The sequence below is a fragment of the Nesoenas mayeri genome (assembly GCF_963082525.1).
Source record: "Nesoenas mayeri genome assembly, chromosome: 1".
In the NCBI taxonomy this organism is placed as follows: domain Eukaryota; kingdom Metazoa; phylum Chordata; class Aves; order Columbiformes; family Columbidae; genus Nesoenas; species Nesoenas mayeri.
Window position 1 is genome coordinate 13,944,243 of NC_137541.1, and position 27,670 is coordinate 13,971,912.

General features: G+C 36.9%; 2 protein-coding genes across 2 annotated transcripts in view; one reads left to right on the forward strand and one right to left on the reverse strand.

Moving 5' to 3' along the window:
- FBXL13 (F-box and leucine rich repeat protein 13) overlaps positions 1 to 27,670 on the reverse strand; it is a gene marked incomplete at both ends in the record, with an annotated part of 84,782 nt that overhangs the window by 35,143 nt on the left and 21,969 nt on the right. The window contains 3 exon segments of the mRNA XM_080363186.1: positions 4,091 to 4,220; positions 7,599 to 7,699; positions 11,752 to 11,804. Coding sequence (XP_080219312.1) covers positions 4,091 to 4,220; positions 7,599 to 7,699; positions 11,752 to 11,804 — 284 coding nt within the window.
- Positions 14,913 to 20,955, forward strand: LRRC17 (leucine rich repeat containing 17; the record flags this gene model as incomplete). The annotated part of the gene is made up of 3 exons (XM_080355309.1): positions 14,913 to 15,666; positions 19,203 to 19,358; positions 20,552 to 20,955. The coding sequence occupies 3 exons, from the start codon at positions 14,913 to 14,915 to the stop codon at positions 20,953 to 20,955; spliced, it is 1,314 nt and encodes a 437-aa protein (XP_080211435.1).

Sequence of the window (27,670 nt, forward strand, 5' to 3'; positions counted from 1 at the left end):
TCTGAAGGGCTTTTAATCTCTTTGTCTGGAAAAACACTGTTTGCTTAACATAGTCATTTGATACCACAAATAGCAGGAATTTAGTGTTTTCCTCTATGCAAGCCAAAAACAATTATACTGAAGCAGCTAATAATACTCCTACAGAGACTGATTCTTCTATTTTTTTCTTTCTTTTTTTTAATTTTTTTTTTTTCACTTCAACTGTTTTTTAACTTGAAGCTGGATAATAGATCTCAGCCATCAGGTTGAGAAAGTTCCAGGATAAAATGTGCATTCAGATAAGATTCAATTCAATTAGTCAACATTCAGATGCTGCTGCAATATCATATGTTTTTGTCTTATTTTCCTTTATTACTGGAACAATAAAATCTTAATCTTGAATTTCTTTTCACTATGGATTATCTATGAAAATTCAGGCACTCTTGAAGATAAGGTGTAGAAATATGAAATGTTGTGCACATTTTAGTAAAAAAAAATTGGTTTCTCAACTCATTTGGAATTCCAGTTTATAACAGATTGCCTCAAGAACAAACAGCTTGACCTGAGAATCAATGTTAGGATACACATGGAATTTAATACTTCATTCTTTGACCCAGATCAGTAAAATCCTACTTTAATATCCTTCTTCAAACCTTTTGTGAGGGAAGATGTTTTGAAAGATATAATGAGTCTTAGATATCATAAAAGTCTGCAAAACAGACTTTTCCTGCATGACTCACTAAGATCATTTTATAAATGCATTATTTTTTCTGCATGGGCAGGATCAGAAGTCAATGCAATGATCATACATAAAATACAATTCCTTGTCTGTGAGTTTTCAGTCTAATACCTAAATGACTGAGCTGGGTTTTTTTTTTTCTTAACTATATGCTTATATACTGTGATCTGAAAGTACATTAAAACAAACATGGAACAAACCACAGCTAAAGATTTGTCCCCATAGATTTAGAATATACACGTAGTGAAACGACGAAATGCTTGTAAGAACGTCAAAATTCATTTCATTCCATCTTTTTAGAATTTCTTAATTCCAAATAAGAAGAATACACAGAATTTTTATCCAGGTTTCGGCTGATTTGCTACACATCCAGTACTGCTTTAAAATTCCTTTTATCTCCTCCCCCAACCAATCGTATTTGCGGAATCCACCCTGCAAGGCAGAAAGTTGTCTACAGCATAGAAGGGATTTTGAAGAAATGCTGTTCTATTACTCCAGTATTGTTAATGCAGAAACTTGAAAATCAGTGTTCAGGATTGAAGTACTCTTGTGGGGCACAAAGAGCCATCTTGTTTTTATTCTGTGTCTGTCAAGAATAATAAAGCTATTTGTGACATCCTTTCACAAGTTGGGCACATTACATGGATGGCTTGCCTCCACATATTATTTTTCTTCTAGTTTTCCACTGTCTCAAAAAAGCTTATATTATCATACCCCTGAATTAGCATATTTCTAAAAATATAGAATAGTGCATGTGTAACTTCTAATAAAGTGTCCTTCAGTTACACGAATTTGTACTGAGGAAATGTAAACCAGTCCTCAATAAATAATAGTTCAATAAATAAAGAATATGGCTCAGATTTTCTCCCCAAATAATGGTTCTATTTTGCTGCTTGATATATCCAGAGAAGCCAGAATTTATCAGTAGATGCCAAAATGAGAATTCTCCCAATAAAGTCAGAGCAGGAGGAACTCAGATGGTGCAAACTGGTGAAGCCTACAGGTTTGCCAATAGCTTCTCTGACATTCGCACAAACACTGCAGGATGTCAAGAAATGAAAGGGTTACATTTATTTCTCCCAGCAGCTTGTGATGTCTCATCCAGCTGTTGTGAACTACAGCAATGGATAGACTGCTCTAACATACTAAGGGCCAGAACAGTTCCAGTCTGAAAATCAGCCATAGATGTTGGCACCAGAAAGAAACAGTCAATTTACTTGAAAATATCCATGATTCTAATTTAACTGAATGTATCTCTCACTGAACTGTTCTGGTTCTATAACCTCAATCTGTTGGTAAATGGCATGCAATTGCTTTATACCCTTATGTCTTTTCAGTTTTATATTTAATAGCAGAACATTTTCCACCTGTACCGTTCAGGTTCAGAAGAAGGACAAGGATATCTTATGCTTTTCAGGTAATTCTCTGGGAATATTAATGGTGAAATAGGACACCTTTTTAGCAGAACACTACAGAACCTCTATATTTTTATGGAAATATCTTGAAACTCATTAATGAAAATATTTACCACTCATGTAATAAAGATACAACCTTAATTACTGAGATTTTATGCAAAAGACCCATACATACAATTAATCCGGTATTATTACCATCTATTAATATAATAGTCAAAGGGAAGACTGCCTCGTTTTATGACAACAGACTAGAAAATGTGTGCTTAATTCCCAGTTTTCTGCCCAACTATGTTTAAACAAACTATTTAAATACCTTGGTCTTCAAGGTGCCACTCACAAAATCATTAGCATCATCACCCTTTTTACGGATGGGCTTTCTAAGCAGACTTTCAAATCCTACAATAGTAATGGCAATATAGGAACTAATGTAAAAAGAACTGTGATGTTAAAATAACGGAAAAAAACAGGAAACATGAAAAAACAGGAAAAAAATATATTCTATTGAATATATATTCTGTTCTATGGAACACTTTAAATGTTTCTACGCTAGCTTCACTATATTTTTCTAATGAATTCTGAAACATTAGCCTTACAGAAGTTTCCTTCAGTTTAGTTCATCCAATGAGGGGGGGAAAAAAGGGAGGTGAAAAAAAAAAAGAGTTCTATCTTATTAAAATGCTTTTTGCATTGGTGATGCAATTTGATGCTGGTTTTGGTTTTAACTGTTTACTCAAGTACTCAGTCATAATCATTAAGCTCTGTTCCAGAATTGGGAAACCCCAAATGGAGGAAGCTGTGGAATCCCTTTCAGAGCTCTCAGATACTCCGGTGAGCAAACCCAGTCTCCTCTGGAAAGGGGAGGATTGTGGTTTTCCCAGTTCAATGATGATCACTTTTCTCTGACTACTCCTAGACCTTGCTTTCTAGAGGCAGATCCTTACAGATCATTATTACACTTCTGAACAAGCAGGAATGTTGCTTTGGGGAAAAATAACCAATTCCTGGTATCTTGAAAAAGTAACTCAGAGGTAAGTAGTTCTTTACTTTCCTCCAGCCTCAGCCCTCATTTCAGATTTCACACTGTCACTGCACAATGGTCTCAGCCTGGTTCTCAGGAGCAAGAAATAGACACAATAAGGAGCAGTCAGAACAAGCCTGTTCCCCCATCTGCCTTCATCCTTGCTTCTGAAAAGGTTTTGTTAGATGGAAAGTTCAACTGCTGTATTCCTTAGACTCCATCTCTTCATCATTTCACGTGTACTTTGTAGAATCTTACCAGTGTACAAAGAAATACATGTGGGATTCTTTATTAAAAGATTGGCAGACTTCTATTGCCTTACAGTTTAGCATTTTATACTGCTTTTGAGATATGTTTCAAGATCCAGTATATATTTGAAAGTTTTTAAAACAGTATCAGATTGTAAAACCTTGGTTTTCTTTAGAAGCTTAGCAGGAGACTAAAATAAACCAAAATATTAACAGTTTTTAGATTGCAGTTATAAATACTGCTTTAATTTATATATTAAACCAATATAAAACAGTGACAAAAGTTCACTTTTTAATTAATTTCCTTCTCAGGAAATCAAGTGTAAATTTTTTACCAGTGCAGATTGGCTTTTCTTTTTTTTGATATCTTAGTAAAAACTTCATTTCCAAAGCTCCTGATTTAAAATCCTAACTAATCATGGCACAGAATTAGGCTACAAAATGCAAGCCTTGTTCTCATTATGCAGTAAGTACTAGTTGTTTATAGATCTGACAGTTTGTTGGAAGCGATCCAAACCTATAGTGCTATTATTCCTTAGTAAAATTTAAACAGCTGTAGTCATGTAATTCAAAACCCTGGAAGTCTGCTGCAGTGCTTGTTCTACTTCAGTATACCATGAATGCAGGATGCAGTAAGTCATATAAAGGATTCTCTTCTTCACCGAATGGAAGAAAGACGTGAACTACAAACCTGAATGCAACCTGAAAGGTCCAAGTAGATGAGCTTGTGACAGCCTTTTCCAGAGCCCAGGTACAGTAAACCTTTGTCTGTGAATTTTCTGCAGTGAGCTAAACTCAGATACTGTAAATTGTGGAAGCTGCTTTGTGGGGAAAAAAAAAGAAAGGAGAGCAAATTATTACAAGGGTATGTTACAGAATCAAAAGAACATAGAATACCATAGTTCAAGTATTTTGAAAATGACTGTAAAGATGTTTGATATGAAATAGAATTCTCTCCTTGCTCAAGTCTGAAAGTCCCTTTCTTGTGCTGCACTTTTTCCTCTGCTCCTTGCATTGCAAATTACTGGGGAATAGCACTATAATACAACATGTTTCACCATATGAAAACAGCATAATTTTAAAGCTATCTCAGAGAACTGCAAAAGCATACTTTTTTAATTAACTGGGATTTTTCTCTGCATGCTTTGAAAGCTAATAGACTTTTCAGAACAGATTTGCTGGACTGTCTTTGTCATTTATTTTACAAGCAGTGCCTGCTGGCAATGAAAACAGAACTCTATCAAAAGACCTTAAAAGCATAAATGTGCAGTTAGAGCTTCTCAAGTCATATAATCATTTAAAAGAGTACTATTGAAGAACCTGAAAATGGAAAGAGATGCAAAAGGGAATTATCCAAAAGTGAATTGTCCAATGTTAGGTTTTGATCAGTTCTTTTGGAAAACATTTCTCTATACTAAATGTTAGTTGAAAGAAAGCAAACTGTGTAAGCGGAAAATGTTAATCAACAGCACCCTGCATAAGCAAAAATCTATACTCTGAATATACTTAACTTTCCATCTGCAGATTTGGTTTACAACATACTGAAAACTATTCATTTTACTGAACTACATTTCTAACTGGAATAAATAATCATTGCCACGAGCACCACAAATGAAAGCATACAGAAAATCCAAACCCAAAATTAGGACGTGCTGCCCTGGTAGACTTTTAGTTGTAGGAATACAGTCATGCAGTTCTGCGAGTCAGCAAAAGTAGGCATTTTGAAGAAAGATGGGAACACCCACCGAGGAGCTGACTGCTTAAGGAGTGGCATACGTTTTTGGAACTGACTTTCTACTTTCAGTATAGAGTGGGGAAACATGCTAACTTGAACTAAACACACACAAAAAAGAGATAGGAAGTTGGAAAATAATGTTATTGTAAAAAAAAAAAAAAGGCTAATGTAAAAATATTAAGAAATTAAATATAAGATTACATTTCACGAAAAACAAACAAATGAAAACCAGCAAGATAGACGTGCATCAGAATCAGATATTAGAATAACAGAGCATGTGTTTATGATGCACTTTTTTTAAACGGAAACATTTAATTCATTTTAAATACAGAAATAAAAGTAGCCTTCTTTATAGAAATATATGACTTTTTGCATTTAGTGACACATTCTACAGAAATGGGTGGAAAAAATTGAACTCAGAGAGAACACATTTCCAAACTTATCTGACAAAATAGATACTAAATTAAGAGACTGTTCTTTTTACTCTAGCAGTTCTGAGACTTTCTAAGGTACGTGTGGCTAGAAGATTGCATGAATTAAGACACAGGGAAGCCTTTCTTACTGCATTTTGAAGACTGTGATCAAAACCTTGCAGTACTGTTGAAGACACACAGATTTTCTTTACAGGTCATATGACCCATTTTTACGATTTGGGAATGTTAACACATGCCGCCTTCTGCCATTTTCAAAGTGACAGCTTTCTTAAACCTTAAGCTTGAGCACACAGACTACTAAAAATCCTTGTTTGGTGTTACAGCTAAATTCTGCAGGAATTCTGTCATTCTGGTTTTCCCATTAATTTTGGCATTAGCTCTTTCATGATCATTGTTTTAGAGCAATCTGACAAAATCAACTTCTGACATTTATTCCTGATGGACAGTATTCATGGCTACCCCATGCAACAGAGCTTTTTGGTGGGAAACTGTAGCTGCTGATCTGTGTTGTGTAATATGGAGGTTAAAATGCTTGTATGGAACAGTAGGAGAGGATCAAAACCCACCACTTTTGAGCACATTCAGCCTACACTTCACTTGTTCCTTGTTCCAATAACAGACAACTGATATACAACAGCAAACCTCAGTGCAGTATTACAAAATGCAATACTGCCACCCCTGAGAACTTTGTATTAGTTACCTTATTACACAGGACCTGTGGTGACCTAATGCTTTTGAGATAGCATGTGAAATGTTTATTAAATTTGCTTGCTATCAAAATCTTCACAGGACAGCAACTTTTTCTACATTCCCATAATCTCAGAAGCAATGAGCTCTGCTTTTTGTCCAAAATTTGTCAATAAAACCAGTGGTATCTTATAGTTTTAAATCAGAAGCATCACGTATGACTGAGAAAGTTTCTTATAAAGAGGTACAAGTTAATAGCAAAATATATTTTGTCAGTGGAGAATTTCTCCTTTTGTTTGAAACATTTTATTGCATTGAAAGCTCCACCTACTCTGGAGAATTCTTTTCTGGGTACATCCTATTTACACAGCAAAATAAATAAACGGTTCTGACTTTTGGTGGCAAAAACATGCTCAGTTAACCAGAATAACACACGCTAAGATGACCTATAGAAGAGCTGTTCCAAACTTCAACATAAATATATGGGAATGTAAGAATACTAAATATCAGCCAATGTGGTGAAAACACAGATTATGACAAGAATGATATTGATTAAGAGATGAATGGTGAGATTGGAGACACTAATCAGAAAACTTTGCCAAAACAAACCTTAGTTGTATGAGGATATGGTATTACAGACTAAGCAAAACAAAAGTCAAAATACATTATGCGAATGCCAGAGGAAAACATGTTTCTGGACTCTGTGGGGCTGCTGTTGAAAGGAAGACATTAGTTTTTCTCATAGGAAAGAGAAACAATGTACACCTATCTTCAAATGTGTATACATCTTTGTGATGGCTGCTGTCACAGACCAGAAAGCCTCTTTACCTTTCTGGCAGCTTTTAATGCAGCAATTCTACCTACCGGGCAAATTTCAAGTGTCATTGAAGGAAGCATCTAAAACAGGAATGGCAGAACTCTGTAAGAATGTAAATTCTCTGCCTTCAGACCAGTGATTTTGCAGTTGTCACGCAAGGCCTTGGCTCGCACAACACATCTATCCACAACGCTCTCTTGCAAAAATAAATTTTTAAGAATGTCTAACTTGTGAACTTCTTGCATCATCATAAGTAACTGGACATGCCCAAGAAATTTTGGGGTAGCATGTTGTTTTAAAAGTTTCTGTAAAACTCTGTGAAATATAAAGCATAATCTGGCATATATATTTAATTATACTAAAAAGAGAAAAGAACTGCTATCTAAGTCAAATATATGGGGCACTTTTTCCATGTTGTATATCAGGCAGAATTCTGTAAATCAGTCAAAAAGATTATTTCTACTGCACATGCCTCACAGTTTCCTGCAAGATTAAAACACACTTTTGTATTTCTCTTTAATTTTACCTTGACAATAGTCGTAGTGTTCCATTAGTAATATCTGTATATGACAGATTTAAACAGAGAAGAGCTCTGCAGCCTTCTGATATGACTCTCATTGATTCATCCTGAATAATAATTGAAAAAAAAATCCAGAAGCACATTAAAATTACATTTCTATTAATTTATCTAAATTTTTTTGTGCAGACTAACAAGGGAAAAAAACATGAATAAGTATCTTTAAATCATCATCACAACTTTTATACATCACAGCTGTTTTCTTTGGAAGTGTCAAAGTACAATACTGAGGCACATGATGCTACTGTTACTCACTCAAAGTATGGTAATTTTAACATTCCAGTTCAAGGAAACATTATACACTACACAGTCCTACGGAACACAGGGGACTTTTCACATCACTGAAGGTTAGCACATGCTTACATATTTTGCTAAACCAAGTTTCTTGATACCCTGGTATCTAAAACTTCTGGTGAATTTTCTCCATAAACTCTGGCACAATTCTCTGAACAGCAATATAATTTACAAAATTATTCCTGTTTAGTTCTACCCTTTGGATGGAACATTAGATTTGAGTAATTATAAGGCTTCCATGTTCCACTGACCTGCAAAAGTGGTACTACCTAAATTGTTTTACATATCATTCCAACAGAATATAATGGGAAGAAATCTCATAGTATGAAGAAATTTTCATGATACATGTCTACATAATAGAAAGGCAAAAATTCCGCGTTTATACATGGAAATGTAATAGTTGAGTTTGCATCTTTTGCCATGTTGTGTTCACATTTTCACTATTTCGGTTATCAGGCAAAAGGACCATCAAGATAGCTGAAAATTCAATACCAATCAACTTGGAGGAGAGTTTGTGCTTTTGAACTGTATTCCTGCAACAAAAGATTTGAGAGAGGTAATATCAGTAGAAAGAGGTATATTGACAGAGGTAACCATAACCTGGAGCAAACTGAAGCCACAGGGAAAGGTGAGAAAGCTCTGAGGGGACAGCATGATGGGGAAAACTCTGAAACCTTCCCTGTGAAAGCAGCAGAACCAGAGGTCCAATTCAAGTGTCTGAACACAAACACTTGTAGCACGGGAATCAATCAGTAGGGATCAAAGTCCACACACAGGTGCAGACCTATGATTTCATTTGGATTCCAGAGACGCAAAGGGGTAGCACACATAACTGGAGGGCTGCAAGAGATGGTTACAGAATATTGAGGGATGACAGCCCAGGAAGGTGAGGACAGGTTGCACTCTATGCAAAGTTATTCCTAAATGCGTGGAGCTTTGCATTGGAATCGGTGACAGGTCAGTCAAGAGCTTATTTGTAAGGACTAGAGGCTCGACCTATGAGAACTACTTTATGGTAGGTATCTGCTGCACACTGGTTGATCAAGAAAAGAAGGCAAATGAAACCTTTAATGGACAGCTGAAGAACATGTTACAATTGCCTATCCTGGTTACTCAGGAGAGACTTTAACCACTCTGATATCTGCTGGAAGAACAATATGGCTGGGCATAAACAATCCAGGAGACTTCTAGAGCATGTTGAAGGCAATTTCTTGATCCAGGTGACTGACAAGTGGTCTACACCACATGCTCTTCTGGACTTGTTTCACAAACAAGGAAAAGATGGTCAAAGACGCTGAGAACTAGAGTGGCTTTGGTTACTGCAATCATGTAAATGAGTAGTTTAAAATCCTGAGAGAAGAAAACTGAACAAATTGTAGAAGCAAAAGCTTGAAGTTGAAAGCAGATTCTGGCTTGTTTAGGGATCTGCTTAACAGGATCTTATGGCAGACAGCCCTGGAAGGCAAAGGGGCCCAGGAGAGCGGTTGATCTTCAAGGCCAAGGTACCCAGTGATTTTTGGCTTGGTTTTTACTGCTAAGGCTTGTGTTAAGGCTTCCCAGGTGCCTCCCAGAAGCCTACTAGCAGAGGCTGTGGGAGTGAAGCAATACCCGTGGCAGAAGAAGACAATGTCAGGGAGCACCTGAGGAAATGGCACGAGACAGGACGCATCCAAGAGTACTAAGAAAGCTGGGTCCTGTCACTGAGAGTGACATTTTTGAAAGGTCATGGAAATCAGAGGAGATTCCTGATGACTGGAAGATAGGAAATGTCACATCCATCTTCAAGAAATGGAAAGAGGATGTAGGAAACTGCAGGGCAGTCAGTCTCACCTGAGTCCATAGGAAGGTTATGTAGCAAATCCTCCTTGAAGCACTGTCCAAGCACATGAAGGATGAAAAAGTGACAGCAAACAGCCATCTTAGATTTACCAAGGGCAAAGCATTCCTCACTAAGGTGATAGTTTTTTTCTGATGAAATTACTGGATCTATAGATAAGGCGATAAAAGTGGCTGCTGTGTATCTTGACTTAGCAAGGCCTTCAACACAGGCCACAGTATCCTTCATAGTTAAGTTGGTACAATAAAGGCTTTATAAGCAGACTTGAAGGCGAGTGAAAACCGCCCTGTCTGCCGGGCCTAAGGGATGTCACCACTGGTGATAAGTCCCATTGATGGCCTGTGGCAGCTGGCATCCCTCAGGGGTCAATAGGGGGCCAGTACTGTTAAATGTCTTTATAAATGGTTTGGATGATAGAAATAGAGTACATTCTCAGCAAATTGACAAATTACTCCAAACTGGGGTGAGTGTCAGTACACTTGTGGCTACAGCTGCTACTCAGAGAGATTTCATCTGGAAAAAAGGGCTGACAAAAACCTCACGAAGTTCAGCAAATGCAAATTTCTGTATCTGGGTTGGAATAATCCCATGCAACAATACAGACATGGGACAGAAAGCAGCTGTCAAACACTGACCTAGAGTCCTGATGAATAACAATTCCAAAGTGTGCCCTTCTGAAAAAGGTGGCCAACTGCATCCTAGGCTGTATTGGCAAGAGTGTAATCGGCAAGTCCCTGCTGCCCCGTGAACCAGACCCCGGCATTGCCCAGGAATGTGCTCGCTGGTGTGACCAAACGTGTATTATGTCAGAGAGCTTGCTACCAACTCAACAGAAGGGATAGTTATGAAACCGTGTTTCAGTCTGGCAATTTGGCAAGCCCTGGCTCTCTTTAACTTAGTGCCTTCATACAGGAACCTACAGTCAACATGATCCTTGAGAAGCATACAGACTCTAAATATTACGCTGTGCTTATAATATCATAGAGCACATATTGTGTTGTGCAGCAGGATAGACAGAGGTGAAGATATACATAAAGCAGAACCAAACCAGAGTATTTTAAATTAGGGCCTAATGACTCTTCTGCAGCTCTTGCCTTTCTAACTCAATCATCATAGGCCATTTTTGTATGAAGTTCATAAGCTGTAGTTCATCCCTGGTCATTTTTAAAACCTTCAAATACTGGCGTGCTTCTGGGCTAGACCCTTGGAAGTACACTTCAAAGACAACTAAACTATACCAAATTATTTGTTTATATACTTAACACTATAAATAGCCTATAAAGGGATGTATGCATTATACAAATCTATTAAGAACTACAGTTTCTATAAAAATGCATATTTATTTTATTCTTAGATTGATTTTATTATTAGAAATAATTGCACATACCAGTTTTGTTTCTGAGAAATTCTCAGTTAAGATAGAGTCAAACGTTTTTTCCATCAAAGAGCAATAAAAACCACTACTTAGAGTTAATGGAAGTAAGAGAAAACTGTAAATGTGGAAGAAAAAAGAATGGACAAATACATAATTGTGATTGCATACTTAGACACCTATCAAGTAAAGACTCACAAATGTCTAGAGATTTAGTGAGGCACTTTTAGAGCCCAAGTGTACTACTGAATGAAGGAATAAAGGAGCTTGGAAACAATACAGGATTAAAATGTACTGTTGTTGACAACTCCAAACTCAAAATAACAGAAAAAACCTTCCCCCAGACTGATGCAGTTTTGAAGCCTATTTATGAAAATTAATTTAGATTTAACATATCATTTTGCCCTGGCACTGTAGAAAAAAAATGAGAACTATGCTGAGTATCTCTGAATCCTACTAAACTCCATTTTCAAAGTACCTAAGAGCAGAAGACTTTACTTTTTATCAGGAAGATTTGTGTACCCGAATAATCACAGCACTTTAGAAAAACGTTTCTTCTCAGCATGTTAGAGTTCATGGAAAAAGTCTGTAGTACTTACATTTAATCCCTGGCATTCAGAGAGATTTAACTCTTGCAAATTCCTACATTCACCTAAAAATAATAATTAAAAAGAAAAAAAAGTCATATTAAAGGTGAACAGTTCAAATTCTCAGTGTACTACACAAACGTAAGAATTCCTATTATAGAATCAGTCCATCTAGGCCGATATCCTCCCTGAAACCAAGGACACAGCAGATTACTGAGAAGAAAGCACAAAAAACCAAAAGGAGAATACAAAGTTGGAGCAGGCTGTGCTGAGGAAATGTCTCTTACACTCTGTCAGCTAATAGCTGGTTTAGGAACCAGTGGTTTTCAGTCCTGTATTACCAAAGGATGAGAAAGCTACCCAATTATGTAGGAAATGCCAGAATTAAGTTTTCCACACACGTTTATCTGTCCCTTCCACCCATACATTATGACACCAGTCTCTAACTATAGGCATGAATTTTTTTTTTCCTCTGAAAGTAGAGGTGCAGCAATGGGACCAATTGTAGGAAAAGCCCTGCTTATCTTCTGCAGGTAGGGAATTTCAGAGGACTTAGCTGCCTGAGACAGCCTCTTCTGTGTGCATACAAACTACTGTTTTTAGAAACTCCTATTTTGCAGAGATTGTTGCAATGCTAACAAAATATTGAAAGATGTCTGACACTAGAAGCAACACTTACACATCCCTTCAGCCACTCTTCTGCCAAATTTTGAGTCTATCCTTCAAGGTAAAGATGCAAAAACTTCTATTAAACATAATAATACTTTTTGCCTTACCCTTCAAAAAGAACTGATCTGTCTAAGCCAAAATGAAAAAAATAGACCTGATAAAGATACCTAATATAGAAAACGCAGTACGAAAGGTTTATAGAGTTCAAAAAATATATTTTTAGAATCTTTAAAAACATGATAAGCCAAATACGTGCTTTCAATTGCAAACAAGCATTAGTGCAATAGATCTCTATATTGTTTTCTATGGGGACTGTGACTTCACTGATATCCTGTAACACTGTCTAACAGTGCATTTTTGAAGAGTAGAATAATACTGAGAGGGATTGCACAACTCAAAATAACCTAACCAATTAAAATCATCCTTAAGGCTGCTAAGCCACAGAAATGACATACCTCTTATAGGTTTTTTGCCCTAGCACTAAATGAGACACAGTTATAATTTTACATGTGAACCTGAAAGCAGCTGCTCATTTTGGTATTACAACTGAGTATGATTTAGTTAGCAGACTGAATGTAATACTAGTAAAAAATTCCAGTTCAGACCCAGGAGGTAGAAAGGAAGATGAAAGAATATTGTCATAATTACTTATTACCTTTCCTCCCACAACTTCCTTTTCTGTTACCAAGCTCTCCTGAATAGAATGAGCTCTCACGTTACCAGAACAGTGAACAGTTCAAAACAACACAGTGGATCTCAGTTATGATTCCATTTATTAAAACACATCATCAGTTTACACTGACTGGCATACAGCTGCCAAAATATATCAAATAAAATTTCATTTTTCACATAAGGGATGATGCCATCAACGCAAATACTCATTCACACTGTGAACTAACAGAATTTGAATGCAGACAGACAACTGGCAACTAGGAACAAAATGGAGAAACCGATCCATGTGTTTTCAAAGGTCATATTAAGAACTGGCCACATGGATTAGAGATGCAGCAGCGTGGACTGGTCCAGCTGTCTAATAAGTGAGAACTGCATGAATACAGAGAACATCCTACAGTCGAGATGTGGTTTAAACTGATCTACCAATTTGTTCAAAAATAAAAAATGTATTTGCTTTCAAAAGTATTTTACCTGATATTAGTTGATTAATTGCACTTCCTTTCCTCCAGATAAAAACTATTTTGAACCCAAAACAACGGTATTTTAGAAACAGAACATCTGTGTAATGATCTGCACTCAAGATTGGGATTCAGTACCTTCCCAGTTGCTAAGGTCAAAAAGGACTGAGCATAACGCAAACATACCCACAGTCACAGCGCAAAAAGTCACCAAGTAGTTAAGCCAAGCAGTGAAGAACTGAAAAAAAAAGTTTCAGAAGGAATTATACTGAGTAGCAAAAGTAGGAAATTTGTGAGATTGAAAAAAGTTAGAAAATACAAAAAACTAATGGGTTAAAATGATTTTAAGGAAACACAACCATGTGGCCAAATTTCACTGAAAATGGAGGAACATGGCAGTGCACAGGAGTAGCATTTCAGGAGGGATCATAGGCCAAAATATTACTAAAAATACGGAGGCAATTTTGGACATAGTTGCAGGGACCAGTCTTTCTCTTCCTCAGTAACAATTCCTAATGAACATGTTTGGCTTTCTCGGAAAGGCAAAAGCTTCTGGCTCACCCCTCTGTACTCTCCGTCTTCCAGTGGGCAGACATGGCAGTGGTGTGAAGCAGGTCCCAGCCAGGACCCGCAGGTTCTCTTAGGACTCTGCCTGTGCCCAGGTAACATACAGTGTCAGCGGCTCTTGCAAAAGAGTATTTTTGGGTCCTGCTCAGAGCAGTCCAGCCAACTTTGCCCACCTGACATGGGCCGTGAGAGACACTTGGCAGTAGCATGGCTTGTTATGATAAACTGGGGCTCAACCTGAAAACAAGTCCACACTTGAGCGCTGTCTAAATTGGGTGTTTGACAGGCACTGGATGCCTTTCCCTGGTCTGGCTCTGGATGTGTTCCAGTGGGTCACCACCCAAAAAGCTGGAAAATATCAACTTCAAGCTCATCTTCTGAGCTTAACTTAAATACAAAGAAAATTCAGCCTGATGTCATTTTCCTGAATACATGAGAACCTTCTAACAAAGATCAGTTACAGATTGGTCCATATAGTTTCCCATGTTTATTCAGAATGAATGACAGCAGACCAGAGACAGTAAAAACAACAAAAAAAGAGACAGCACATTAAATCTTCAAAGTATTTGTGAAGTTCCAAGTTGTGCGATGATTGAGTACTTGACTGAATCCTGCATATTACATACAAGCCTCCATGAAAATGCCTGTTTCATCTGTTCTAATGTTTGACTTTTCTTCCAACACAGGGATCCCACACACGCCAGCTGTGCTGCCTCAGATCTGTACAACACTGATTAAGGCCATCCAAAAAGTTCAACTGTTCCAGCTGCCACAGAAAACCACTGGGGCCAGCTGAATGTCAGGATGCAAGTAGTTACTATTATACTACTACTACTTCTTTGTAAAGCGTCAGACTGTAGGAAGACAAGGAACAGGAGTTTGAGAAACAATGAAAGGGAAAACATCTTAAGGAAAGCATCTAGCACTGTTAAGCGCAATGCCCGAGGTCTAGCATGTGATATATACACTTACCTTCATGAGAAATATATAGATTGTCAGGAAAGAAAATTGATTTTTGTGGCACCTGATTGGCCAGAGGATTTAAAACACATGCTGCTAGCAAGAAACAGGATTCGTAAATTGAAGAATAATATGTTTTCCAGGTATAAAGCACTGAAAAGTCTGGATTTACAGCAGAATGAAATATCAAAAATTGAGAGTGAGGCTTTTTTTGGTTTGAATAAACTTACCACACTCTTACTTCAGCATAACCAAATTAAGAGTTTATCCGAGGAGATTTTTATTTATACTCCCAGTCTAAACTACCTACGTCTTTATGATAATCCCTGGCATTGCAACTGTGAACTAGAAACTCTTATTGCAATGCTACAGGTTCCAACTAACAGGAATTTGGGAAATTATGCCAAGTGTGTGCACCCGATAGAACTGAAAAACCAAAAGCTAAAGCAGATAAAAACTGAACAGCTTTGTAGTGAAGAGGACAGGCAGGACCCCCAAAACATAAAACAGAAGCCTGAAGCTGTCAAACCAGAATTTGATTCCTCTTTGTGCCACATGTATGTGTTTCCTGTACCAACTCTGAACTGCAAAAGAAAAGGTTTGTATCTGTCCTTATAACTGAAATATTTTAATATTCTTGCTCTCTTACTGCACTTATTCACATATATTTAAAGCAAATTAATTTAGCACTAGTACTCACTCCACTAACTTTAACCACTGTTTTTCTCTCCTAACTGCAAGCAACAAATAGGAATTCTTTCTGCATTTTACCTCTACTCTGCAGCCCCAATTCCACAGATATTTTTTAGTGTTCTAGTAGAAAATATGCAGGAGAAATCAACAGGAATAAAATTAAGCACACACATAAGTTACTGAAGGACCAGCATCTCACTAGTCTGATTTTACAACTATAAACATACAGTCACATTACAGCAGTGCTGAAATCGTTGTACTGATAAAGAAAAGCACAGATTGTCTTTTCTTCTTTCCAGTGTACAAACACAAAGATAGCAACAACTTTGTGAAGCAGGACTGGAGCAGCCAGCTATGCTTCCAATGCCCAAAGGAACCTGATTGCAAAGGAGAGGAGCCATTGCCTCCTCACATTTTCTGTGCAAGATTTCTTCTACTAAAGGAAGAAATCATGTGCTTTTGTTCATAAAGAAACGCCTCCTCTCTTCGCTCTTCTTCCCAGCACCCAGCAAACATTTTGAAGGGCCTTCAAGAAATGTTTTTTAGACACTTGGATCCGTTCCATTCCTAAATCCTTCTCAGGCTCCTAAAAGCCACAGTTAAGCCTTAAGGGTAAACGAGCTGGGGCACACATCAACACAAAAGTGCACATTAATTCATGCTTTATATTTCCCATATTTTATCCCATGGTGAAACAAAACCAATAACAAAACAATTCAGAAGGGAGTCATTCTTTAACATTACAAAGCTGAACTAAAAAGCATCACAAGAACTAGCCAAAATTGCAAGCATTTTTTCCCTGACTTTTGCAAAGCCCAGCCTGCAGTACCCAATCACTGCAGCATGTTTTGCCCACTTGTATCTTGCAATGTGTTTGCTAAACTTTTGTTTACTTTAATAGTGACTTAAATTTATGTAACAACTCTGCATGCCCTTATTCTTGGACTTTAGTGCCAGAGATATGCTCAGTATAAGGAGACAATACCTAAATATAAAGAATTATCTATTTCAGTATTTGATTACATGGTTTATCTACTATGTATGACATAAAAAATGGTCCACATTTTAACTTTTTTCCACCCTGTTAAATTGCTTTCTTCTTCTTATGGCTCACTTTTCTATTTGTTTTACTGTGCAACTACTACATCTCTTTTGTTAATGATTTATGCTTTTTTACTGGCTAACTTTGATTTCTGAATATTCAGCTACCCTACCTTTCCTTGTAGATAGGATCTTAATTATTAGATTACAATCTTAATTATCCTTTATAGGATCTTAATTATATCATTACCTTATGTCTCCAGTAAACTGTGCCATTAAAATAAAACAGGCATATATTATAATCTTAATATATAAAAAGACTGACTTTCCAGCTCTCCCCATTTAGTGGCATCAAAGAGATGAGCTGAATACATGAATACGGGCAAAAAAAATTTAGCAACAAACATGTTACTTTTTCTTTAAGTTCACAGAGACATTCAATGTGGTCTGCTCTTCATGAGAGTTTCACATGTATTTAAAAAATTACAATATTTAAAAAATATTTACTGTCTTTAGTACTAATAATGAAGGAATAGTTACTTCAACCCCTACGTGAGTGTACTAGAGGGTGCAGGGACTCCGTCCTCCAGGTCAAGAACTAAGTTTATCAGTCCAGGACTTCCTGAATGCCGAACATGGACACATAGAGTACATTCAATATTTTGGGGGAAGTATCAGATCTACTGTGCATATGTTTGACAGCTGGATGCAGATATCCCACGGACATTTGGGATTTCTGAACATATGGTAATGTTTGATGAAAGCACTGTACTCACTATCTTTGCATATAATTACTGTGCAGCAGATGTAAAATTTTATTGGAATTTTCATCAGAAATATGAGTATACTGCACCCAAAAACCTGGGAAAACACAAAAATTTCTCTAAATCCACACGGACAAGATTTCAGAGTAGTGAAAAAGGTACATCAGTTTCAAACCAGTAAGATGACACGAAAAGCTGCAATCCATTATTCCTTTACGATGGAGGGGATGGAGTGACAAGCAGTGTACCAGTACTATATTTATCTCTAAGGAGATACAACAACAGGTCAGCAGCTTACAATTAATGCTAGAAAGCTCATGAAAGAAACATCTTAAAAATACATATAATCATGTATATGTTCTCCTTTTTGAAGAACTACTTATTCATATCTCATCAGATCAGTGATACCCCCAATCTTTCAGCACTTCAGAACGAAAGTATCCTATATCCTTGATCTTTTTTACTAAAAAAAGCAACAAAACTTGGATGCAAAAGCAACTTCTGTTTACTGTCCTGCAAAAGAATTTGAATTTGCAACAGCAGTTGAAAAAATCTGCTTTCTAGTACTGCCAAACTCTCTGAGTCTCTGCATTCAAGCATTATTTGCATTCATTTGGTGATAAATAGGTCCTGAAACTTTGACATCTGCATAAGCAGGAAGCACTCCAATCAGAGCAGGATGGAGTAGTTATAATATTTATGTATTTATAATATCAAACTTCTGCTCAAAATCAGATATAAGGCAGAAAGATTCTGGTATATTCCTTCAGTCTTGAGGATATCTGGTGCATTAGACATCTTCAGAACTCAGAAGGTACACTGACAACACAAATCTCAGCACAAATCCAGAAACTACTTGCTTTCATTCAAAGATGGTCAAATAGGAGATACTGCCCATTTTCTTGTAATAACAGCCAAGGATTAGAACACTCATTGAATAAACATAATCCTGGAGTTCGGGTTTATTAACACTTTTCTGAGAGGACCCAAAGCACAGTTTGTACTTCTCAAGGATGTGGACTGGAAGCTCTTCTTTCTAACTCCTTCACAAGGAACACTGTGAGGAGACACACACAGACAACTGAGAAGGGCTTGGCTGCTTTGGTAAAGCCAATGATACAAGTAGGATAGACAAACAGAAAGACAGAATGACACTATGCTGACTGGACATATAATAACTGTAACTATCATAACAAATATAAAGAATGTAACACAGCACACTATAATTTCATACTAATGAACATTTTTTAATATAGTTACTCTGTTTTTTTTCTTTAAATTATTGAACCCTTCACACACACTTCTTATTTGTATAGTATCTTCACTACCTACCCTATTCCTATGTGAATGAATAGCACAGTTCTATTAAAATAAAAATATAAACCACAGAAAGAGGCTTTACTATAAGCAGTAATGAAGAGAGCAATTTTCACATTAAATGTAAAGATACAAGTGAACAAAGAAATTAAATCCAAAGGTTGAAAATACATGTTGACACTAGTAGTAGGGATAAAAGTGAAAGAAAACAAGAACCAATGCTAAACTGACAGAACTCTGTGTGGTGTGCAACTGTAATATCTAAAGCAGTTCGAATAATCAAAAGCTGACACAAGTTTTGTCTTTTTTATTTTTCAAGATTTAAAGAAAGTTCCGGGTAACATACCTCCAGATATAGTTAAACTTGATTTGTCCAGCAACAAAATCAGACAACTACGAGCCAAAGAGTTTGAAGATGTCAGTGAACTGAAGACATTAAACCTAAACAGCAATGGAATAGCTTACATTGATCCTGGTAAGAATAATTTTAAATACTCATTAAAAAGTGATTTGTGTTTTATTAATCATAAAGTTTGATGATGTTTCTATCAGATACAAATGTGAGGGAAAACAGATTTAGAGATCTAGAAGTTGGTGCAAATTTTACCTTTTGTACCACTCAACTCATAAAGGTTTGCACTGAAATATATTCATCATGGAAGTCAACTAAGACTCTTTTCAGCTTCCCTTTCCTAATGCTAAACCCATCAAGTGCATAAATTTGATTCCGCAGACTGAATGCTAATCATTTCCTAAAATGCCAAATAGCTGAGTGATTTTTTAAAATATCCTTGCCAAATCTAAGAAAAACTTGTTATATAATGAGGCTGCTTGTAAATTATATTGGACAATAAAGCAACAGACAAACCAAAAGGATTTAAAACTCTTTTGGCTTAAAAATCTCTTTACATAATTGCTCTTAAGTTATATACTACTAGCACTTAAGTGACCTTATTGGCAATTCGCTTAATGCCTATGTGTTTTCGGAAGAAGACACAAGGAGAGAGATAAGTATGAAGCAAAAAGACCCTTCTCTAGTAGCATTTTGGAAGCTAAACAGCAGTAGAAAGTGGTAATATCAATAAAATGGTACTTATGAGGTTTAAAATTACACAGTCAATGTATTTAAATTAAGACTTTTGCCATTAAATGCAACAGTATACTTGCAAAAAGTACGAACTCTTCTCTGAAATGTGACTCAGAAGCATTATTATGAAGCTCCTTGTTTGTTATCTTCCGTATCTTAAAATATTAATTTAAAGGTTCTATACACACACGCGCAAATACATACATACAAAAGCTATGAGCCACACACATTGCCTAATACATAATGAATTTCCATATTTCTACTTCTGTATCATGGCAATAACAGCAAACTTCACCTTCACTGTCCCTGTTCTAAACTCATGCATGCTCATTAAGCATGTTATAACTTTACCAGAAGTACAAGTCCCCTAATGTCGATATATTTATACCAATAGGTCACTGCTCAAGGCACAAGCCATATTTTAAAATTGAGTGCTTCAAAAGCTTTTTTTTTGTAGCCTTTAGCTGAAAAAAATCCTAATAAATGTATAATTATTAAAATGTTTTTCCTCTTGAAGATATGCATGGTTTTTTTCAAACTTATCCTTCTAAAGTACCAATAACTATTTTTCTGTTGACTAGCTGCTTTCTCAGGCCTCAATAACTTAGAGGAGCTGGATCTATCAAACAACAGCTTGCAGAATTTTGAATATGGAGTACTGGAAGATCTATACTTTCTGAAAATACTGTGGCTGAGAGAGAATCCTTGGAGATGTGATTACAACATTCATTATCTTTTCTACTGGCTGAAGCATCACTACGATGTTCACTACAATGGCCTAGAATGCAAAATGCCTGAGGAATACAAAGGATGGTCTGTTGGAAAATATGTTCGGAGTTACTACGAGGAGTGCCCAAAAGACAAGCTGCCCATTTATCCAGAAACTTTTGATCTGGACAAAGATGATGAGGAATGGGAACGACACAAAGAACAATCAGTTCAAACAGTAAAGAAGCACGGTGTTATTGTCACTGTGATAGGCTAATAAAGGATTTTTTTTAGTATTACATTCAAACATTTGATACTCTGACTAAGGAAAACAGCTGTTTACACTCTTTTGTTAATTATACTGATTGTTTGTAGGACTATCTGCCTACAAAGATTTCTGTTTATTGCAGTTAACAATTACAAAATGGCATTAGTTATACAGCATCCTTCATCAACTAATTGTTTCTGACAGTTTACTCTGGACATTCTTGTGAAATATTTTGGCAAATATTTGAAACTATACAGTAGGAATTGAAGACACAAATGTACATTATGTGGTGGGGAGGAGCTGTCTTATGTATGAACACAGTTTATGTGTTGACATGTCATTTGCTGCAGGATTATGAACAAGACACATTTTTCTTGAGTGTATTGACAGTTCTTTGTATCTATCAGTTTCCTGAAATATTCCCAGAAAACATTTCTAAGATTTTTCTACCAGCTTCCTGTTGTTTTGTTGTATACAAAAGAAAAAAAAAATCAAACTGAATACCAACCTCAGTACAGTGCTAGAAAAACAGGAATGGCAACTGTTAGAGTGATTAGGATTCAGACCTAGAAGTTGGGTTCACACTTGCTGATTTGCTAGTGTTACTGCTCAATCTTGAGTGACTCAGGCTCTGCCTGCTCTGTACCTGAACTGCTTGAAACCATCAGCAGCCAAGACATGGTTGGTTCCCAAGGTCCAGCGGAGCTGAGGTCTTTCTAGGAAGCATTTTAGGTTGCCCTGTCAGTTTGACATAGCTGACAAGACATCACTTGTAGGTGAAGAGGACATGTGAAGGCTGCTGGGATCTGCATCCAACACACTGGTGCCCACCCAAACTGAAAGTAAGTATGCTTTGGGGTGCTCCCGAAAATGTGGGACATGCTCAAAGTCCACCCTTCCCCTAGCTCATATGTAAAATGCACATTATAGAACCTCCTTATCACGCAACTAAGTGAATATACATCCATTAAAAACTGTGATTATTCTAATAGTATGGTGACAGAGCCATACAAATGCCCCAGTTAAGTAGACGATATCTCTAAATACAAAATCCCTTGCTACATAATATACTGGCTAAAAGTTCTTTTACCAAAATGCTGTTTTTACTAAATGGCCATTCTTAGCTTTTACATAATAGTTCTGTGGTTTTTCTTAATTTCCACATCAGATAATATTGAACTAGAAGAACTAGTACCTCTTTAAGACAGATACTATAAACCCTTTCTTTTTTTATACACATGGAAAGGAAAAGGAACTCCCCAGGCTCACCTGATGAACAAGTAGGAGATGCTGGGTTAAAACCAGCTTAAGCCCTAGACCAATCTTCGGCTCTTAGATCAGTAAGAAATACGAAAATGCAGGATAAAGATTCATGGCCAAAACTTTAAATATCTGTTGGCTCCCAAGGAAGAAGTTCTGGAACACTCCAGGGAGAAAATTTGCTCCTTTAAGGACCTACACACAATTACAGCATTTGTGGATTCTTCTGGTGCTTTAGCCACAAGCCCAAAAGGTCACATATTTTGTTTTAGAAGTGCAACACAAAGCACTCAGTGCTTTTATGCTAACATCAAGTAAAAGAACAACATAAAGGAAAAATTCAGAAATTACTAAGGGTGGTAGGAATGCTGAAGAATCCTTAAGCAAACACATCGTATTATTAACTGCAGTCCTTCATGTCCTTCATTATTCAGATTATGGATATATTCAATGATGCTTTACTGATAAATGGAATAACTTAGCCATTTCTTCCACATCTTTTAAAAAATTTATAGCAAATGCAACAGTATGTGCCTCATCCCTACTCCTGGGAATATTTAAGCATTATCTTAATTATTCTATTAAAGGTTAATCCTGATAAGATGGGACACATGAATATCCCACTTGGCCAGTAATATGGGGCATTTTCAATAAACTTAAGAGTGCTAAAAGAAAAAAAATCTCACATAAATGAAGTATTCCTCCTCCTCTTAAATTCTGCAGGATTATTTCAGTATAGAATGAAGCTACTGGGAATGATTGAAAAGGACAGACAATGGAACCACAGCAGAACATCTGCTATTGGCAGCACAGGCAATGGAGAAAAACTGAGTAGGAAAAAATGAATTTATAAACCACGTTGGGTTCATTTCTGCAGAGAGTTGGTATATGAAAAACTACCAAAAAACCCCACGAACACAAACAAACAAACAACAACAACAAAAAACATAGCAACAAAGAAACAAAAAAACACCCTAGCTTGAGCTAGGCTAAAGTCTGGGTACCAGAGGCAATTCAAGAATACAGGATAAAAGCTGGGTTAGGGGTCCCTAATCTCTGGTCAGCAAAAGCTTACCAGTTGGACAAGCAGTGGAATAAAACTGAGGACCACAAGCAGTGGTTTAATTGTGGTAAATTACTAGTTTGAAGGCCCTGAGGATTCCTAAACAGGTCATGAAATGTCCCTCTTAGGACCAAGGCTAGAACCTGGGGGTCACAGTGATAAATTGGACGATTGCTCAGTAGAAGGTAGAGTTAAGCAGGGTATGTGGTCATTCTGGGTTCTTCTGGGTTCTCAGATAGATATAGTAGTATTCAAATGGCAGTTTAGTTTCCTATAATTAAACAAACAAACAAAAAACCCATGAGCTGGAATCCATTAGGGCTTTCTGCACATTGGCATTTTCAGACAGCCACACTGCGGATGTGGCAGAGTAGACAGAAATTGCAATTGCATATATTTGTTATATAAGAACACAAGAATGGAAATACTAGATTGGAGCAAGGGTAATATGGGCTGGTATATTCTCCTGACAGTATTTGGTAGCAAATTCTTTCAGAAAAGACTGTATGAACAGGAGAAGCATATAGGAACTATGAAAAGCATATAGGAACTATGAAGATAGTACTGAAGGAGGCAGCCCACAGAAAAAGACAAAAATATATTTGAAAAACAAACATATGAGGGAAACAACTAACAGTTGATAAAAAACTTCAGTGTTACAGGGTTAATTGCTATTTCTCTGAGCTTCTCCAAAATGTGCTGTAAACTGAAGTACACCCTCCATGAAACACCACAGCCACAAACCACAATTTAACGTTGACATTTCTTTGTTTCTGTACTATTTAATCACAAGAGTCCCAGCCATAGCTTCATGTCTAAAAGAAACTAATGGGCCTTCCTCTTCCTTTATTTGCTTTTTAAGTCTTTTCTTTCAGTAACTTCTCTCAATTCCCCTTTTTTCTCTGTCCATACCCAGGAAATCATCGCATGATGGTGCATTGTCCTCTTGCTACACAGCCTATGTACTAGCTGCCCAAAGGGATAAACTCTCTCTACACAGCACACAGGAAACACAGAAAATATGATTTTGCACCATTTTTCCATGACAGAATGCAGGAAAAGCAGATAGGTCTGTTGATATTGTGACCGCTACTGGGAATAAAACACTCCAAAAGCTTCTGAGGAAATTTTAGCTCCTGCACTAGGAATATAAATGGCAGCTTTTAAATGCAGTTCCCAGTCACACATGGAAGTCAAATGATTCTCTCAGATCACTGAGGGGGTGGAACAATACCCCAAACAGCTGAGCTGCAATCCATGCATCTCATACACTCATTTTTCTTTGGCACAATAACACATTCATTTGCCAAAGACAGTCTGAGCTGGAATCATATAACAATCATATGTGGATATTAAACAACTACTATTTCATGCATACACCACCTACCAAAGTTGCAGTACATATTTTTTTTTAAATGCAGCTAATTAGTTTACAAAAAAAAATAACATGATTAGCCAGCCAAACAGACCTAAACCCTAGTTAATATCATTGCTGTTTTATCATTAACAATAAAAATATGTTGCCAAAATCTGTGTAATCTTGGATTTCTTTGGAAAGATGAGGTCATAACTGTAGCTTGGGGAACTTTGAATGGAAAGGTTCATCACATCTGTAGCCTATAACTGAACAGACAGTTTGACACAGTTTGTTAGCTGAAGAAATGTCAAAGGAAGAAAACTTCAAAATTATTTCCAATCACTAAAAAAAGATAGAGGAAGAGTTTTGCAGCAACTTTAAACCATCCACAAGAGTTTGAAAAGAATGGCACAAATGGGCTGTGTGATTGGTATCAATGAGTTTTAACAGAAGGATTAGGTTATTAATCTAAATAGCACCAGTACACTGACATAAATGTGTTTCATTCTTAAAGAAAACTACTAGGTTTCGTCAAAGCTAGAAGAAACAGCTTCATAAATCACTGTTTTCTAGAAGTCCCAGTGGATCATCATACACGACTCATCACAATTAGTTTAAAATTAATAGCACTGAGAAGATGTAAATCGACATAATTTTTGACTTTGAGCCTATCAACAAAAATGGAAAATACAAAGTTTGTAGATACACAAATGGAATTTAGTGTCTTTGATATGTAAGGTAAATGGAATTGGATGGCCATCAGCCTACTGATATTCCTACTGGTATAACCAACACGCTGATACTTCTAAGTTAAATTATTTTAACTAGATAGGAATCAGTTAAACAATGTGATAGAAAAGACAGTAGGTACATAAAATATAATTCTATTGCAACTGTTCTTTACATGTTTTCAGCTTTAAACACAATAAAAAAATACTACAGTTTTAGTTTTGCACTCAAATACCTAAGGAAAACAAAATCATAAAAGGATTTAACATTTAAAGTACAGTCCCTAGGATGGAGTTGACATGGCTCTGTATGATTTATTTTGGCTTGCTTTCTTTATTAGTTGCCAAAGCTCATTATAATATTAAATTATTTCACTAAACAACTTGTATGATGATATCATCGAGAATGTCATTTTATCCTGTGATTTAAAAGCCAAGACCATGATCAAATATACTTTTTATTCTCAGCCAGTTTTTCTTTTCCATCACCATTCTAGAGAGCAAATTGTTCTCCCTCATAATTACACAGTCCCTTTCTAAACCAAAAGAAAACAAACACACTGAAGTTGTTATAAGCTGCATCAGCAATTTCAATCATTTATTAGCTGATTAAATAACAAATGAATTATAGTCTCAAAAATATGAACTACAGTCTCAAAATACACTTTTTTTTTTTTTTTTGGAAAATGAAAACATTTTCTTTTTAAAGCATTTGCATTCAATTCAAATGTAGACTAGAAAAAAGTTGATCGGTAACATTCTTCTGCTTGAGAAATACTGAAGTAAAGCTGTGCCAGGAATCAAAAACATTTATTGGGATCTTGCATAGTTGTAGCAGAAGAGTTTTTCTCATTAAAACACTACCAAGATGAGATACTCTTCATTATGAAATGGCTGAATGACAGTTAAGATGCAGGTAATTCTTCACAAATCAATTACACTTCCACAGCCAGCGTCAACCTTCTAACACTGACCATAAAGCCTGTTTTTTTCCTGCCCACTTTTCTGCTTAGTGGAGCACACAACTGCATGGAGAAAGATTTCTGACCTGAAACTATTGCAAAATGCAATTAAACTCTGATCGCATGGTCACATGCGCTTCCACACATGTTACCAGGAAGGACCAAGATACTTTTGTATATCCAAAGAGACTTTGTTTTGGCAATGGAATCAAGTACCTATTATTTGTGCTAAACCTTGAACACCACATTAATACCTTGGACCATGCTTGGATTCTGGCCAGTAACTAGTGGTATATCCTAGGGGTCAATACTGGGTCCAGTCCAGTTTAACATATTCATTAATGATCTGGACAATGAAACAGATTGTACTCTCAGCAAGTTTGCAAATGACACCAAACCAGGAGCAGGGGCTGAAAGACCAGAGGGTCATGCTGCCATCCAGAGGGACCTTGACAGGCTGGAGAAATGGGCTGGTAGGAAATCCATGAAGTTCAACAAGGGCAAGTGCAAAATCCTGCACCTGGGTAGGAAGAACCCCAGGGACCAGTACATGCTGAGAACAGCCCAGCTGGAAAGTAGCTTGACAGAAAAGGACCTGGGGGTCTTGGTAGACACCAGGTTGAACGTGAGTCAGCAATGTGCCCTTTCTACAAAGAAAGTGGATGGCATACTGGGCTGCCTTAGGAGGATTATTGCCAGGAGGTCGAGGGAGGTGATCTTTCCCCTCTACCCAACACTACTGAGGCCACACCTGGAGTACCATGTCCAGTTCTGGGCTCTCCAGTACAAGAGAGACATGGATATGATGGACAGAGTCCAAGAATGGGCAAAAAGATGATTAAAGCACTGGAGTATATTTCCTATCAGGAAAGGCTGAGAGAGCTGTGACTATTCAGCTAGAGAAGGTTCAGGGGGCTCTTACCAAGGTACCCAAATACCTGAAGGGCAGATGCAAAGAAGATGGAGTCAGGCTTTTTCAGTGGTGTCCAGTGACAGAGGAGACAAAAGGCAGTGGACACAAACTGAAATATAGGAGGTGCCACCTGAACATCAGGGAACACTTTTTTACTATGAGGGGAACTGAGCACAGATTGTCTGGGGGAGCTGTGAAGTCTCCACTTTTGGGAGAAATTCAAAAGCCATCTGGACACAGTGCTGGGCAACCTGCTCTAGGTGGGCCTGCTTGAGCAGGGGGGTTGGACTAGATGATCTCCAGAGGTCTATTCTATGATTCTGTGATAATTATCTCAGTAGAGTTGGATTCTGGCATTCTGATATATTTAAGCACGTGTTTGCATTCCAATCTCGTTTGTCATATTACAGCATTTTACACATAATATAAACCACACTATGG